Source organism: Copadichromis virginalis, linkage group LG5, assembly GCF_057382275.1.
Source record: "Copadichromis virginalis isolate Kocher_CV1m ecotype Utaka linkage group LG5, C_Virginalis_male_GT1.1, whole genome shotgun sequence".
Lineage (NCBI taxonomy): Eukaryota > Metazoa > Chordata > Actinopteri > Cichliformes > Cichlidae > Copadichromis > Copadichromis virginalis.
In genome coordinates this window covers 13,705,431-13,724,110 of record NC_140622.1, presented here as the reverse complement: position 1 = coordinate 13,724,110, position 18,680 = coordinate 13,705,431, and the positions used below count along the sequence as shown (strand labels likewise).

Sequence of the window (18,680 nt, the reverse complement as noted above, 5' to 3'; positions counted from 1 at the left end):
ACCACCTTCAACAAGATGGATGGCGCACGCCGAGCTTCAAACTGGGCGCACCCAGCCCAGACATCATTGGGTCCGGGCTGAATAAAGAGGTGGTGGCCCCTCGCCTGCTCTTCCCTAATAGGAGGCGCTGCCTGGCTGACAGCAGCCCATAAATAACCCAGTCGACGTGCCACTGGAAAAGAACACACTCACCTGAGCGTACTCACTCACTCACGGGCACCACAAGGGAGAAGCAGGGTGCAATAATACAAGGCCATACAGACACAGAATGACAACACGAGTGTGTGAAGATAGGTCTCAAATTATTTGCTCCCTAGCACATATTATGTGGTCTGATTAAAAAGATCAAACAGGATTTGTGCCACACTTTCAAACCACATTAGGGTGGCTTAAATTAGCCACCAGTTCATCTGTGTTTTTGTCAGGTCATCATAATGACTGAGCAGCGTTCTGGGGAGCTGAGGACAGAGCAATTTCCCTTTTTCTTTATTTCTTATGGGAAAAAGCAAACCTGCAATCATCCACTTAGGCTGTAGATGATGACTATTTGTCAGGTGTTCATTTCATCTGAGCTAAAGGTCCAAATCGTCACATTTTACAGCTTTCTTACAGACAATCACACATGGTCACCCAGCTGTAACCACGTTTCTTTTAAAGCCTCGAACTTTTTCCCTGCAGTCATTTTGATATGAATTCGTACATGTGTTAGTAATCACACTAATTACAACAGAACTTTAATTAATGTGATTAGCAGCACCGTAGTCTACCTACTATTACCTCTCAAAATGGCCATCATACGAGGACAGCTGTTGCGTTTGCGCTTTTTTCCCCTCCAAACGCGCCAAGCTGTTTGTCAGAGTTATCTGACATTTTCAGAGTATGTTTTTGTTTCAATTAGTCTTTAATTATTTTAATATTTAGATATTCCTCAATTAAGCAGGCAATAACGGCCAGCAGGAGCCAATCTGCTAGCCAGAATATAGAAACGAGCTATCAAAAAGTGGGGAAATTTTTATAATTTTAAGTAATTTTACAGCATCCCTCAAACACCTCAGAGCCTCAAACACGTGGAGGACTTACCACAACTCATCAAATGACACCACAGGTATTAAAAGGCACATATTATACTGTTATAGAGCATGTTACAGTCAGAGAGTCTGTCTTACTGCTTTATTTCCCTCTCGTTCAGACACTCTCCGAAAAACAAACACGCACGTGAAGCTTCGGCTCAAGCGGTCGACGTCATATGCGTCGTGACGCAATGCGGAAGTAATTTAACCAAGATGGCTGCGTCCTTCACAGGCATGATTTGGTTTCACTGAAGTGTCAGATAATGTGTAGCAGTTGCATTTTTAAGAGCTAAAAGACCACAAGGGCAGCTTTGAGAGCGGAAACATGGAGAGGCGAGAGTTCGTGGCGTCTCTGGTGGTAAGATAATTTTATTTACACAGAGTCGTACTTTAAATACAGACAAATATAAGCTGTTAACCCCCCTCTCATATATCTGGATTAAAAAACGCCACTTTGCCGGTTCCTTGTTGTTCAGACAGTATAATGAAATCTGTTTGAACAGGTAAAAGTCCATGACGCTTTATATTTAGCTCGAGAAAATAAAAGAACGGTACTGAAATGAATATATGTAAACGTTATTATAATGTAAATATAAATATATAGATAAATATAAATTGATAAACTTCAGTTAATCTTCTAGCCAGTCTGTTTTCGGTTGGAGTTTTGTGGAGATTTGAACCGACCTTGAAGAGTCGATTTTAAATGAACTCTTACAGACACAACCAACATTTCTCAGCTCTCCTTGTTTTGCAGTTAAATATTTGCTAGACATTAACGTGACAATATAGCAGTGTTTTCTGTTTCTTAAGTGGACAGTGGGTGAGTGTTGCAGCATTACTGTACATCTCACAATGTGACTGTCACCGCAGGCAGGTGGCTGTGCGGGGATGTGTGTGGATCTGACCCTGTTTCCACTCGACACAATAAAGACCAGACTTCAGAGTCAGCAGGGCTTTTACAAGGCTGGAGGCTTTAGGGGCATCTACGCCGGAGTCCCATCTGCTGCTGTCGGCTCCTTCCCCAGTGGTATGATGTTAAATTGTGACAGCTGGATATGTATTCCCTCTGAACTATTGTTTGCATTATTTCTGTTCTTGTGTTATTCTGTCAGTGTCTCACTGTGTATCTGTAAACATAAGTCACGGTGTAAATAATAATAATATTTACACCGTGACTTATTCAGCTCATTCATCTTGAAGAAGATATAAAATTATATCTCATATTAAAAAAAATCTACCTTAATCTCACCTGATTCTGTGTCCATGTATATGGAGGGATTACTGAGTAATGCAACCAGAAATGACAGCAACATATATCTAATTTTTTTTTTTTTTTAAAACAACAACAAAAAGAAAAACTTCCAAACTGCAATCATAGCTTATGTCTTGGTCATGAGTTGTTTTGGAACATATCTTTTCCTACACTTCCTACACCTGTCAGCATTTAACAGAACTTACCTGTTTGGTAGTATAATCTTTTACCGTTCACACATAACCTTATTTTGCTCTTCTGATAGACGTCTGGTTGGATATTTTAGTTTGGTAGTTCACAATCAGATTAGTTTGATAAGAGGCCAGCTGATTTTTCAGTGGGCCGATATTGTCAGTCGATATTAGTTTTTTGTTAATCTATCAGTATTGGCATTTTCGATTAGCTTAGAACTTTGTTTTATATCTTCTCTTCGAACAAGATAGAAATTTAGGAGTAACATGGCCTTACAAACCCAACAGTGAGATCTTAAGAGATCCACAGCCTACGGCTCTTCAATGGGGTGTCACAGGGTCCCCAGGAAAAAAATGTTTAAATGTAAAATAATAAAATAAATATTCTTCTGTAGCAATAACAAAGTATAACATAAATTATTCTGTAGCAATTACACAAGAATATCCAGTAATGTCCCTGCCTACAATTAAACACATTCACTTACTGAAAATCGGGGGCATCTGCTGTGGCAAATGGGTTCAAGCCTTTGACCACAAACTTAGTCACTGCTCGGTGACATTCGTCTATCCTGGCCTGAAAGGAGACACTAACGGTAGACTGCAGTGAGAACTGCCAGCATCTGAGCCAGACTCTGTCTGTCTCTCTCATCATGGTCACCTAAATGCACAGTAATGGCAGGTTTTGTAATAAGGCAGATCGCGCTAACATAATATGCACTGTTAGTTGATTATTTACCTGCCGCATTAACGGGAGAGGACGTGCAAACGTTACCGCTGCTGCTGGGTTGAGATTCACGAGTCCGGAGCGGAATTAAAAACATGACATTCATTTAAGGTTATCGCGTGTTTTTTGCATATTCGTAGTGTTTGTGTTCAGGCTTTCTAACTTTTTCTACAGTCACTGCTTCAAAGAGGATCAAATGTTAAAAAAAAAACCCTTCAAAATCTCCATGGAATGCACTTGTGCTTTTCTCACAACTTTAAGTGCTGCCAATTGCTTGTTACTCCTTTAAACAGTTGCTGAAAAAAGTAACATTAATAACACTGAAGCTGATTCATTTATTCGTTGAGCTGCAGCAAATTAACCATGCACTCAAAGAATTTACCACAAATAACACTGTAGCTTTCTGAAAATTTAGTGATTATTTGAATTCACTGGAACCTTAAACTAAATGATGCTCTCCTTTTAGCATTTCGATCAATTATTTTGCTTTACAATCCTATTTAAATGTCCCTTTTATATCTGTTTGTTTTCTTAGGATTTAATTTGGGAACTTTGAATTGCCTTGTAGTTGAAGTGGTCTATAAAGGGCCTATAGATGTAAACCTCTCTAACTGTAGCTTAGTGTTTTCCACACAGGCAGCATCCTGGTCAAGGAGAGCATTTGAGAAGGTGCCAAGCACAGTCTTACAGGGTAGCAGCTCCAACGTACCTAATATTTGAGCATCAGTTTAAAGAAAGTATGTTTTTTCTGCATGTCTACCACTCTCACAGTCAGAAATTGGAAATACAATAAGCATCTCTTTATTTGAGTAGAGTAGAGTGATTTTGATGATTTCATCTGTATACTTTTGCAGAATGTGTTAACTTTCTTTGGGTTTAAGTGCAGGCAGACACACACACACACACACACACACACACACACACACACACCTCAGTTCCTCCCCTGTCAGTGGTAGTGAGGGATATTAATTGCTCTATGCTGGTTGACTAATGGGCCTTAAACGCCTGTGGTTCTGCTTGGTTTCAGCCGCTGCTTTCTTCGTCACCTACGAATACACAAAGGCCCTTCTCGGCACCGGTGGAGTGTTTGCATTACCACATGTGGCACCTGTCACTCACATGCTGGCCGCCTCCCTGGGAGAAGTAGTAAGTCAGCCTGTCCCTCATTCTCCCATCCTTTGTCTCCTCTCATGTGGATTTCTATCCCTGTTTCACTCTGGCAGTAAACTGTTGAGTCATTTGTATTCTTTTGTTGGTCTAAATGATTCCCAGCACTTCCATCTTTAGAAGGCCAGCTGTCTTTACATGCATATTTTTGCTCTTCTGTGTTCTTGCCCTTGTTGTTTCTTTCCCACCAATGTATGTCCCAAATGAAAACCAATGGCATGTCTCTTAATGTTTTCGCCTTTTAAATTTCGTAGACCGCTCTTCAATGGAGTAGCTGGGGAGGGAGTATCTGGTTTTGGCTGTAGGCCTCAAGGTCCAGCTGGGTGAGTTAAGGGGGCTTCCTCGGTACTGTCCCAGCAGTTCTCTCAACCAGCTGGGTAAATAAGACCTCATTACTGCCTATTGATTCATCTACTTTCCCATCTCAGTACCCCAGACTCTGACAATTTAGTCTGGGGAATTCACGCTTGAAACCAATGAGAAGCAGCGCAATTTCCTCAGCCGAATCCTCTCCCAGTCACTTGTAGTGAACTGCAGGATTTGAGCCATAAGGGGGCCATGGGTATTCACACTGGCATGAAATGGGGGATATGGAAAATAGGATGCCCCCCTTGGTATACCCTAGGCTGTCTGCAAAATGCTAGACATTCAGTATTCATGGCTTTTGGAATGGTGTAATTTAGCCAGGTTTTGCATGTTTATGAAATGGGATTATTCCACATGGCAGGTTGTTCACTGTACTTTAGGTTACCTACGAGGTGCGATCAGAAAGTTCTGAGACTGAGCCTGTTCTGCAAGAACGGAGCGAAGCATGGCATCATGGTTTAAGACCTAGAGCCCAACAAGCCTTCTAGTGGGAGAGTTTCCTAGGAGCAGCTTGATCTGATGCATCATGCAGATGTTTCTTCCTCTTTCCCAGAATGAAATTCAAGTTGAAAGTTTGACATTTTGACTTGGTGGAAGAGATCCAGCGCGGGTCGTTTAAGGCGCTTACAGAACAGAACTTCCGGAGGAAGCGATCCGAGTGTGGCAAAGCACAGAGAACAGCGCGGTGCTACACAAGTTGTTTTGTTTTGTTTTTGTTTTTTTAATTTACAGAAGTCTGTAGCCAAACTTGGATCAGGGAAAAGTTTTTGCCTTTTTTAGATGGAGTCTCTAAACTTTTCAGGCCTCACAGTGTTCGCAAGAGGACATAATGATACTCGAAGATTAGCAAATCTTCCCCTAGTTCTCAGAATTAGTGTATCAGTTATTGGGGTTACCGTATGTGTTTAACACTTAACAATCAGAACGTTTTTTTCAGGTTTTTTATGTAAACTACAGTCAAGTTGAATGTGAAAGGTCAGGCAGAGGTTGCCACTACCTCTAACCTCATTGTGGATTTGAGCACATCAAAGGCACAAATCCACAGAATGGAGCCGAGCAGAGCAGGGGCGGTATCCTCCTGCATTCTGCCAGCTGAGATCGTCTTGTTCAAAGAGGCTAATCTTCAGGCTTAGCCATGAAAGGCCTACCCTAGTGCTGCCCCGAGTTAGATACAAGACCTAAACTTCTGCACTGTGATGCAACAGCAGCCAAATATGATTCTTTGTCTCAGTAGGTGCTAATGACTTTTTATAACAGTCTTGTTTTGAGTGTCTGACAGAAGTGGTGACAATTTCTTACTTTTCTTAGTATTTGCCAAGAAAATAATTAATAACACAGGCAGCAGAAAATGCGTGATTAACAAACATTCTGGTAATCCTCACTTCCTGAAGTTTTGTTTCATGAGAGGTGTATCTGACTTACTTTAGCACTCTTTTATTTAGCTTCAGGAGACAAGACACCCTCTTTACTTTTATGATGAGCATAAATCTTTTCTTTTTAATTGAATTTATAGTTTGGTCTTGATAAGTAAACTTGAAGCCATCCGTTAATTAGGCTGCTATGGCTGCTGTAGGACTTCCCATGATGTACTGACCCTTCCTTATTTTCTAGTCCTCATGTATATAATGTTGTGGGCATTTAGTTTGATTTTGTCGATTCTCTCCTGTAGTTTTTCTCCTTTTGAATGTTCATGACTGTTCTTTCTTCTCCTTACACTGGTCATGGCCTTACACAGGCCATAACCAGTGTAATAAAATAAAACCCAATTCTTATCTGCTGACAGGGTCACTTGAATCTTACGTTATTCACTTGGTTTCATCCAAAGTTCCTTTTTTTAATAGTCCATCTCATCTGAGCTGAGATTATATCATAACTGGCCAATCATAGCTAGGTGTGTTTTTCACTTGTCCAAATGTTTTATGAGTCAGTGCCAGGCAACAGGTTAAAGCAGAAGCACATCAGCTCTGTCAGATGTGTGTGAGATGGGTGACAGAAAAACACAGTGAACACAGTCACACAAGACTTTATTTTCTATTTTGGCACTTATATGTGCTATAATTTAATATACAGTGTGCTAAAAATGTTTTTGTCCTTTAAGCCACAAATAAAAAGGACATTAGGCAACAAATTGCCAAAGGAAAATTTTGAGGGATCAAGGAAAATATTTCACAAACAGATTTTATGAAAACTGTGCAGCTTCCCCATTTTCATCCAAATGTAATATGTCAAACAGATCGTAATGACCACCTATCTTTAACCAGATCTAATCAATCTTCATTTTTTTCCCTCTTTACAAACAGGCCTGACTTTAGTAAGCAGTTAAGATGGTGGGATGGATGGCGACTGTAGATCAGAGTGACTCGCTTTGATTGTTTCCTTATTGCTCTACCTCCTTCTCGTTTTCTCTTGTGGAGACCAGAGCAGCAGTTGTGTAACACACACAACTTAAAGAAGAAGCAACTTGTTATTTGGTCCTCGCCTGACTTCCCCTCTCTAACCCACTCAGTCTACGATCCTTTCCCCCAGGAGGCTAGTGTGTTTTACCAACTGTTTCCACTCCACAACGTTCACTACAGATGTTTTACGGGCACTTATTGCTTTGCGACTTTGATGTCCAAGCTCAGTGGATTGTGTGCTTGACTTAGCAATATCTTATTAATAAATGTAGACTAAATCTATTATAGCCATACCAAAGGGAGTTTGCTGCTCAGATTTTATTCTGTACCAACGTATGATAGTGGAATTAAAATCCTTTGGTCTAACAAGTGCACAGTCTTTGTGGACGAAGCCAGAAATTTACTAGAGCTGTTGAATCTTACTCTTCAAGTGTCTATATTAACCTAGTTACCACTGCATTCACCTGCAGGCAATAACAGACAGACAGAGAGTTGTAGAGAGAAAGAACTCGAGAGGGTCGAGACAATGAGAGAAAATCCCCACTGCCACAAACACCTCGGTGTTTGTGCGACCGCAGTGGTGGGACGCTCCCATAAAGAATGTGTAAGCTGATGGCGTCTGTCAGGCTCTAGCAGGCTGTTATCCAGCCATTAGATCAGATTTATCTTCATTCCCATTCGCTCGACGTCTGCCCTGAAAGCTCATTTGTCAAGGCCAGGCAGCAGGCTTCTCTCGCATCTATAACCCCCCCTCCCCACACCCTCTTACTGCCACACATCTGTGGGAGGATGTACTGGAAAATACAGTGTGACATGACAAGATAGGGGGGACATTGAGAAGGAGGGAGCACAAGGGAGGAGTTTCTTTTTTTGGGAGGGAGGTAGGAGAAACTGGCAGCCACTTAACTTGGCTCTGAGAAATAATCCATGCATCGCCTTCGAGGAGCGCCACGCTCTGTGATTTATTGGCTGTTGTTTCAGACTTGGAGACATCTCTACCCTTCTTCTCCATGACCTTTTTCTTCTCCATCTTCCTTCTTTCTTCCATTTTCCTTGCTTACTTTATCCTTTGCGATACTGTAATGCATTTGAAGTATAATGAAATCCAAAGAAACAGTGGTTACAGACAGTATTGTCTTTTTGAAAGGGCAGCTCAAGGCACTCTTACTGTTTGTTTTTTATTTTTTATATTGTGTTAACTGCACTATAGTTGCAGCCAAATGTCAACAAAGAAAAAAGATTAAAATTTACTATTGTCCACAAAAGGGCAATCTTGTTTCTTGGTGGTGATCGCACTGTTTTTTAATGATGAATAAATCCAAATAAGTTAGGCCCAATGCAGTTATTACAGCCTATATGTTTTCCCACCTGTTGTTGCTATGGTGCCAAACGGCAATCCCGGTCCCGACTGACCGACCACCGTGTCCTGATGGCCAGACGTGGTAAAAGAGGCATGGGGGCAAAGGCTTGCCGGATGGAGGGATTTAATGACTCTAATGTGCTACGAGTCTCTGCTAATTTCCCATCCCTTACTGTGGTTCTCCCATGACTGAGTGCTGGACTTTCACTACAAACAGAAAACATACTCTGTCATTTGGACTAACGACAACAGGCCAAACTGAAGAGCTTCAAACACAGACAGGCAGCTTCCTAATGAAGGCTGCTTGACATATCCAGCAGCTTGTAAATAAAGATAAATGGTAGCAGAAATTTAAAAGGCTACCAACAGATTTCTAATAAGTTTACGAGCTGGAGGAAAGTGTTGAATGCTTGCATGCTTGCTTTCGTTCCCCTTCTTGATTCTGTGCTCCTTTCTTTTTCTTTTTCTGCTTTGATTTCTTTGTATCTCGCTTGCTCTCCGATGAGATATTACCTCCGCATCTCTAGCCATTATTTAGATTTCCTTCATCCCAGCCATACCTCATTGTGTCCTCATTCAGCGTCACTCATTTCCCTCCCTCGTTTGCTGCCGCTTCTGATACTGTATCTGAAATAGCCTCGGAGACCACACACTCGATCTTTTATCCACTCAGCATCATCGCCGCCACCTCTAGTTGCACAAATTACTCCCAAATAAACAATGTTCCTCATTTATTTGGTGTAATCTGTGTCTCATTCTGGCCTCCTCGCTGCAGTGACAGGAAAGGAAAAGGCCATCTTAAGTCCAAACCCCCAGCCAATTACATCAGTAATTACTTGTCATAGCCACTTTCTTTCCATTTAGCTGCTGTTTTCTGCTCCTTTGGAGAGTTGGTTTGGGGTAAACATGATGTACAATGTATTAGAAATTCTAACTTGACCAAAGGGGGAGGGTAAATGAGATCTCAGAGGCAGATGCAGCAAGCTCAGTTGTTGCGAATGGGTCATGCAGGTGCGAGTTTGGGCACTTGGTGGTAGTGTTGCTCCGTGGTTGTGCTGCAGCTGGACACACTGATGTGAAACACCAGCAGCCTGCACAGAATTATAGAGGCACATTCAAGTCGTTTGTTTTTGCTGTTATGTATGGAGATTAAGGCTGCTGTGTTCACTGTGTGCTGAAAAGAGGAACAACTTGCGTAGCCTGCAGAAAACATGATGTAGTGAAAGTCAAAACAAAGTTGAGAATTGGTCCATCTGTTGCTCAACAGTCAGCAGGTATTATAGCAGTACAGAAAAATAAGAGACGACAGAGAGAGCAAGTGTCCACCAGAACCCTTTAACAGCTTGCGGTGTATCTTTGCCTTCTTATTTACAGGGTATGGCCCAAAAGAGCCTAAAGAGCCCAAATGCTAAATCACTATAGCGACAGCTGAACTGGGAAAGGAGCAAAACGGGAAGCGTCTTTAATACACTGCCTCTAACATTCCTTCTCTCCTTGCTATCCTACTAGCTTGGTGTTGCTGTGGCGTCTGGCATCTGTGCGACTAAGGGAAGTCACAGTAGGGTGGGGGGGGGGGGCTCACAAATCGCTCTCAAAGATTGCTTGCTGTTAGCCGGTTTTTCCACTCCGGTGCAGGATAAGTGGGAAATCAAGCCGCCAGGTGGGCAGCTGTGCTTGCCTGCCTGCCTCTCCTTGCCTTTCGGACCATGGGAGTTATGAAGCATAAATATTCATGTCTGTCTTCACTAGCTGTTGGCAGTCCATATTTTTGTTGACATATGGTGGATGGGTTGGGACTTGAGCAGGGAGTGTGGCTGCTGGGGTGTGCATGCGTGTCTGGATCTATCAGGGTGTTTGACGGTAGCATGTTCCTTGGACACAGATACACAGTCAGCCTGATGACCTTTTGCGAACATGACAACTGTTGCTCTGGTGTCATGTCCGCTCTGTGTACCAGTTTGTTAATTGGCCCAGTTGCGCACTAACTAAAGCAGTCGTTAGCCTGCCAGCTTCATGTAATTGCTCTCCTCGAGCCGTGCCACATCATGGCCACCTGCCACGTAGCAGAAACATACAGAAGGTGATATCATGTACAGCAAAAGGGCATCTAGGGGAGTGGCGTGGGTATGTGCGCACACAAAGATGTGGGTTTCCTAACCTCCAATTAAGCATAACATGGATATAAAGGGTCTATAAAATGAAAGTATAGTGTAATACAACAACTACAAATTCAGGCCTTTAATGTTTTGTTTTTTCATCCTGTAGGTGGCGTGTCTGATCCGGGTACCCACAGAGGTGGTCAAACAGAGGGCCCAAGCTTCCCTCTCATCCTCTACCTACAACATACTGCTGGCTACTCTTAGAGAAGAGGTATGTGGCAATCAGAAGCTCGTTTTTGGCCATTAATTTTGCGTTTATGTGTGTGTGATTTTTGGCTGTCGTTCATATCAGTAACGCTGCTGAGATATGGGATCTGAGGCCATTGATGAAAACAAGCCTGTTGCCAAGAAATGCAAGCAGATTATCAAAAAGCAAACTTATCTGAAATCCAGAACTAAAGTACTCGCACTGTGAGTTTACAAGTAATGAAGTGTACTGCTAGTTCATGTGAAGCCATGATTCAAGGCTGAGGTGTTGATAGTAGTTCCAAAAGGTAGCAGATCAAGGTGGGGAAGATTTAAATGAGTATATTGTCCATATTCATATGTTTGAACATATAAGTAAATTAAGTTTCTGAAGTCCCCTCTGCTTTGAGCCAGATGTACCGATCAGATCCACCAATCACTGTTCTGAATGGGTGTGGATGTTGGGTCACTGATTTCATAAATTGTAATAAATTGTTAGACTCTGCCGCTCCCATCTAAACATTATGATGTTGGGTGGGTGTGGTGTGGGGGGTTTAAGACAAGTGCTTTGGTTGGAGCATACCAGCGCCTTAACCCTAACAGCTCTCAGCAGTTATGTGCTGCTATAATCTGTGAAGAAGCTGAATAAACGTTGTTCCCACAGATGAATTATACAAGTGCTTTATCTGTTCATTGACTGATGTGCATTAAAGCAAAAATTAGATTTTAAACATTTTTTTTCCTGTTGTTTCTCGGGGCAGGGGGTTCGAGGCTTGTACAGAGGATATGGCAGTACGGTTCTCAGAGAGGTAGGTTTCATTCACGGGTTAACTTCACACTCAGTCGCTCACTTGTGTCTGTCATCCACTGTTGATACCATCATCAGTACCTGTTCCACAGCAGATCCTGCACTTATGTCTGTCTTTGGTAAAGTTTAGTTCCAGGTAATTACAAAGTATGTCATACAGATCATATTGAAATCAATACTAAAAACAGCTCCTCAGCTCTTTGAAAGATGTGTGGTGGATTTTTTTGGATAGGTTGAACAGATATTGAGGCTTTCCACGCTTGTGACTGAAGACAATTTAATTTCTCTGGGGTTGGATTGAAGTTTGTAGTATTGATTTACAGATTTTCTTTTTTCCTCCCTCACTTTCAATTCAGTCAATTACTTGCACAAGATGTGTGCTCTCCTTTTTAGAGCTAAATCTGATTAATTAATTCAATTACTCTGGTTATAAATGCAAAACAAAACAAGGATAAATGAGTTCTGGGCTAAACTCCCTTGATAGGCACTCACCTTTTTGTAATGGAGAAAAAAAAGCAGCTCTAGTTCTTTGATTCATGATCCTCTGCCTAATTGCACCTGCAGTGCATGATATTGCAAAATAATTGCGGGAAGCATTGTATGGGTGTTTTGAGTTTCAATAGAAGTGGAAAAAGAAAATGGAGAGGGAGAAAGAAGTATATGAAGGTGACACTTGTCTTTTTTTTTTTTTTTTAGGGAGGTGGGTGAGGGCGTAATCTAGTCCCCTCTGCTGTGCTAGCCTGTACTTATTTTCTGCCTCACTAAACTGATGTTATTCACGCAAATTCCATCTGGACAGCCAGGGAAAAAAAGGACAACAAGACACTGTGATTTCTCCGAGGGGCTCTGAATAAATGAATACATTTGGAGGCTGGCGCACGGCCTGTGTGCATACTAACACTGGCAGATGAAACGCAGCGGTGGCGGCAGGGATTTGGGGCACGGGAACGGCAAAGGATGCTTCGTGGTGATTGGCTTTGACGTGTGTCAGGAAGGTAATTCATTTTCTCTCAGCCTCCTTCGCTATCCGCCCATCTCGCTCCTTTGGCCAAGAGACCCTGTCAAGATAAGTTTGTTTATGTGGTACGGCATGGCGCCTCCCTGCTCTCACTGGCCCACTAATTGAGGTCCTATCTGTGCTATATATTCATTAGGCAGCCTTCAGAAACCTTTTCTGATGGGTATGATATCGCATTAGCGCCCAGTGTGCAAGAATCCACTTTGATCATCTTGGAGGGTGGAGTAAAGGAGTACAAGTGTCACGTCAGTTGTGATCCGTTTGTCATTGTTGCGCCAGCCTACATGTACGGGCGGTTTTTGCCCAGCGCACCCCGGCTTTGCCCAAAGTTGTCTTTAAAACTTAAATCTAAATTATTGATTAATAGGATTTCAGTTCTTTTTAATTTTGCACCACATTAATCTTTATTGCGGTATACCCTTTCTGTCAAGTTTTCTGCTGAGTTGGCATCTTATGGGTTCCAACTGAACAGAGCATGAAATCACTGAGATTTAGATTGGGGTGAAGGAAACTGGAGCGCGGTGAAAAATTACTTTATTCTGCTCTAGAAAAACAAGGACCTTTTTTAATTAACACCAGCAAGACTTTGCTCAGGACTTTGAGAGAGACTACACTTGCCCCATATCCCACATAAGCTGTTGATGTTGTCTGTGTGTTCATTTGCATTCATTGTATGAAAACACACAGGGTAATCTTCCGAGTCTAATCAAGACTCTAATTATATGTCATCAGTAGTAGTGGTCCTCATTTCGTCAGGATTTCCTGCACTTGCGCGGTTTTGGATTGTACCATCTTTCTCCACTAGATGGCATGTTAAGATTGGTACTGCCTTTATGAAGCTTGTGCCTGACTTTTGTTTGAATTCCACACAATCTGTACTTCCCCTCCTCCCTCTCCTCACCTATCAGTACCAATCCAGCTCCATGACATTTATGCACAGCAGTTACTGATTTTTAAAAGAAATTATTTATTTTTATATCGAGCCCTTTTTTTTCTGATCCAACATATTCTGAGGCAATATTGAGTAATTGAGTCTTAAGTGGGTTATTAGATAGTGTTTAGTAATGCAGTGTTGTGTGGGTTGCGGAGTGGCAGGTGTAAGTAAAGCTGGCTCTGTAAAATGCACCTTGTCTCAGTGACTCTGACATACAGCCAGTCTACATATAATCACTTATAGTTATGTTCTGGAAAGTGTCTGCTCTGAATGCTCTTAATAAACACATTTAATCTAGGAAGCACACAGACAGGGGAGGCATTTGAGTTAAAGCAAAACCGGGTGTTAGAATGACTTCCCTTTACCAGCATTACATATAGTTTGCTTAATACAACCCCTCCGTCAACCTCAAAGCTTCCCCACTTCAGCAGCTGGGACCTGGCAATGCAAAGTACAGGCTCTGGCAGCTGGGCTTATGAAACACCTCTCCATCCAGGCTCCCCCATCCCAGCTCTGCTTTCTATTTATCCATCTCCTCTTCAATCTGCTGCCCGATCCCCCCCACCCCCCCACCCCCCCGCCTTCTCCAGCAGAGGGCTTAGCTGTAAGGAAAGACACGCTAACCTGGGATTTAACTGTTACCAACAGATCAAATACAAATCGGAGCTGATTTGTATTTGAGCTACAGAAAAGTGACAAATGAGAGAAAAACATGAACCAAAGACCGCATTTTGCCACAATTTGACCAGCTTAAACAGAGTTCTCTTTAACTCTGCTTGAATATATTGTTACATTGAGTGTTCTGATGTCATAATGATCATTAAGTAATTGCGTTTAAATGGTAACCACACTAGGGTCATTTAGGAAACTCAGCGTGTACCATGTTTACATGTCTGACAGCTCAGGTCTTGTGGTGTGTACACTGGGTTATAATTGTCAGAAACAATGTGGGGGTGGATGCTGCTTCCTCTGGTGGAATCCTAAGGTTGAAATTGTCTCAACAGGCACACAGCAGAGTGTGTGTGTGTGTGTGTGTGTGAGAACCCTCTCCCCATCCCCCCCCTTTTTTGTGTCCACCCTCCACCCTTGATGTGGGTTCAAAAGTGGAATCACTCTATATCCTGTGTCTGTGCACACTGATCCATAGAGGCTCATGTTTATATACCCTCATATGACTGAGACAGAGCAAAAAGAGGGAAAAAAAGAAATGGTAGTAGAAGCGAAGGTTGTTTATTTTCCTCTAATATGTAAAGGTAGGATTTGTGTGACACGTGTAAAGGAGTGAAGGCTTCCTCCTGCGTTGTGCTTTAGAGTTGGAGCTCATCGGAGCAGCTGCCGCTAGTCTCAGAGACCCAGAGAGCAAACCAACTCTTAAATTACTTCAACGCCTTTAAAAGCTTAACAAGACTGGATTAAATAAGAAGGAAAGTGCACTGGAAAAAAGAGAAATTAAGCCAAGGAAAATATTAAGCTGTCATTCGAAAATGAAATAGAAGGCTCACTAGTGAGATGAATGTGTTCACTTATTTTGGGCCTTTTCTTGATTCGTTTTGCACTGTTTGTGTGAGCCGTTTTCATTTCATAACTGTTTGCTATTATACAGTTATAGAATAAGACTTTTATCAGCCTTTGAAATTAATAAAATGGAGCGTTGCTCCGATGGGTTCACATCAGAAGCGAATGGGAGCTGCTGGTGTTATCTGTTTACTCTGTGATCAGTGAGCGGGCTAAGAGGACTGAAGAAGCCTGTTGACCTCAGTAGATCTGATCCTTGACCTGTGAAGGGCTATATGTGTGTGTTTGCGTGTGCTCCTGTGATATGGAGGAACCGTAGAGGGTTGTCTGCCATCTTGGTGTTTTGAGTCAGAACTGTCAGAGTACACATTCAAAGTATATTTACATTATACATACACAGTGGTGGTCAGAAGTTTGCATACACTCTTCATGGGCAAATATGTCACTACTTTTCTTGGCAGAATTGATTGGTTTCCTGGTACTGACTTGGCATTTAAGTTTAGTTTACAAATTTATAATGGGATTGACATTGGGGATCTTCTAAGTATTTTCCAAAAGTTTAGTGTCACCCTGCTTTATTCATTGTAGACGTTTTCGTGTGTGTTTGGGATCATTGTCATGTTGGAACATACAATTGTGTAAAGATTAAACTATTTAGCTGTTGATTCTGAGGTGAGGTTGAAAAATGTAGAGGTAGTTGTCTTCCTGCATTATTCCATCCACTTTGTGCAGCATTCAAGTACCACTGGAAACAGAAAAGCCTAAATTACCCAAACTGAGTCTATGTAAACTTTTGACTACAACTGTTTTGGTCAACAATTAGTTGGACCACCCCATATAATATGTATATATACTAATATAATATATACTAAGATAATATAATATCCCCTTGTGGGGATAGGTTAATTGGATAATCCAAATTGCCACTAGGTGTGAATGTGCGAGTGAATGTGAGTGTGAATGGTTGTCTGTCCCTGTGTGTTAGCCCTGTGACAGACTGGCGACCTGTCCAGGGTGTACCCTGCCTCTCGCCCTATGACAGCTGGGATAGGCTCCAGCGCCCCCCGCGACCCTGAAAAGGAGAAGCGGAAGCGAATGGATGGATAATATAATATAATATAATATAATATAGGGAACCATTTAAAAATAGGACCAATAGCCAAGGATGTCCTAAAGAAAAAAAGTGCAAAATAAGTCAGTTTGTTCCACAGGAAGTCCAGCTATCATTACAAAGAAAAGTACGACTGTATAGTGTGTATTAAAGAAGATAATAGAAAGTAAGGGGAGGATGATGTAGATTTATTTGGTGTTTACCTTAATTTGTCACCAGTGGCTAGCTGAAACGTCCATATGTTCAATCAAATTAGGTGATTGGTGTTGGGGATGTCCTTGCAAGTGCCAGTTCATTAACAGAAGGCTTTGAGTGACTTCCAGAACATTTAATGACAAGCAGTGAATTTGATAAAATAAATTTAAAGAATACACGATTGGAGGCCTTAGCTTGATTTCTCGGTTCGTATCATTCCTTTCTTTACTGTCAACTTTCTTGACTTATGGGATACTCTTTTTGAATCCTGCCCCTGTTTGCATTGCTTCCAGGTCAGGCTGACTCTTGTTAGAAGAGTGATGACCTTCTTAAGCGATCCACTTGTCGCTGGATGATTTGTATCACTTTATCATAGATGTCACTCAAGGGAATAATGGTTTTCCTCCCACTGCCATTATGGATGACGGATGAATGCGGTTCTGGCTGCACCTGTCATTCCCATCAATGTGCCTTTGTGAATATGATCATATCTATATATTTTTCCTCTTCTGTGTTTCCTAATGCAGCCATACTGGCATGCACGTAGCGTATTGCAGCCCACTCGTATATCCAGTCCCTCTGAGGTGGCAGTAGGACATCTGCTGCAAATCTGACTAAACCTCAGTAACCTTCCTTAGATCAACATGTGGTCTTATTGATGAGTTCTGCAGTCAGTAGGGCTAAAGGAGTTAGCTGCCATGCTGTCAGACCCCCACGTGTGGCTTTTGCTAAGTTCGGTTGGGGGACAGCACCGGGCTTTCTCTGCTGGCTTGTTTAGGATGATACATTGGAAGCCTGTACCACTGAGAGCCATGGATCACACACTTATGTTAAGTACGCTGGTCCCTGTTGACGACGACTCCGAAATCCATCATTCTGGTTGCAGTTCATCATGCACGGCTACTCTGTGCATTTTTGAGACTTATTACCGATATCATCTGTCAAACATATTCCCAGGAAAAAGGCACTGTTGCCTTTAACGGCTATAGTAGCTTTCCGGTGTATAGTGCCTGTGTAAGTGCTGCATTCATGACCACAGTGGCCTTGTTAGTCAGTGAATCCCTCGGGGTCTTGGGGCTGTGTTTGCTTCCCACAACTTTATGCATGTTTGTCTCAATCCAGGCAGAAAACCTTTAGTAATCCACATGTGTTTCTAATAACACACAGCCGACAGCCTGGCAAGGGACTTACGGTCTGTGAGTATTTGTGGGATTGGTGGGGGTCTGGAATGGAGGGAAAAGCGATGGCTATGTTTTGGATGTCATGTGGAAGGAAATAAGTGTCAGGAGTGTGCTTCTGTATGTTGGTGCCATAACACAAGATTGAGAGTGATGCATTATTCCCCTGACAGCCATACTTGTAATGCAGATTTAGCTTGAATTGGATGCCTGTTCCACTTGAGTTTAGCAGGTATTTAAGTGACATAATACCCCAACAGCCTAATTACTCTAACACCCATCGCAGTCAATCAGCACTTTATAAGTTACTGCATTTGCTGAAAAAGAATGTTTACATGAGGCAACTCATCAATCAGATCCACTCTATATAGCCAGTGTCTCATTTTCACTTTATCCTGGAGTGACAGGACAGAGTGAGAGCTGTGGGAGTGGAAGAAGGATAAATCAGTGCTGTGTAAAAGCCAGATGTGAGGAAGCACCCCATAATTAGAGGTTAACCTAACTTTTTTTTTTTTTTTCGTGAAAACCAGTGATGCAGATCCTTATTCCTCCCCTTTCCCCTCACTTCCTTTCCAAAGCCAACCACCTCTCTTTCCTGTGGATTTACTGTAACGTTCAATTCAAAATGTAACTTATCGCTCCTTGTCAAATTAGTTGGCTTTTTGACTTTAAATTGAATAGTTATGTCTATAACTTCTGTTCCCTGAAGGAGAGGAATGAAGTACAACACATAAGTATGAGATATCGCGCCCTTGCGTGTCCTGGCTGAAGAAACCTTTATTCACACCTTTAAGGCAGATGACGTTTGATGACACGCGCACGGCCCCGCCTGCACATATAGCCGCTGTCATCACAGTCATCCCTCAGTTCGATGGCCGCTCTTCACCGAGCCAAACTGCTCAGTGGGGCCACCTTGTGTTGTAACTCGTTCCTCTCCTTCAGGGAACAGAAATTATAGACATAACTATTTGTTCCCTTTCAGTCGATTCACTCCGTACAACACATAAGTATGGGACATATATACACGCCCCGCAGAGCAGCCACCGAACC

General features: G+C 42.2%; 1 protein-coding gene across 1 annotated transcript in view; it reads left to right on the top strand.

The window, feature by feature from the left end:
- The first annotated feature begins 1,274 nt into the window (after nt 1–1,274).
- slc25a26 (solute carrier family 25 member 26) overlaps nt 1,275–18,680 on the top strand; it is a 56,324-nt gene continuing 38,918 nt past the window's right edge. Inside the window, exons 1-5 of the mRNA XM_085456045.1 lie at nt 1,275–1,428; nt 1,941–2,097; nt 4,265–4,383; nt 10,792–10,896; nt 11,633–11,680. Of these exons, the coding sequence (XP_085312171.1) occupies nt 1,396–1,428; nt 1,941–2,097; nt 4,265–4,383; nt 10,792–10,896; nt 11,633–11,680 (462 nt within the window). The 5' untranslated portion in view covers nt 1,275–1,395. The remainder of the gene's footprint in view (nt 1,429–1,940; nt 2,098–4,264; nt 4,384–10,791; nt 10,897–11,632; nt 11,681–18,680) is intronic.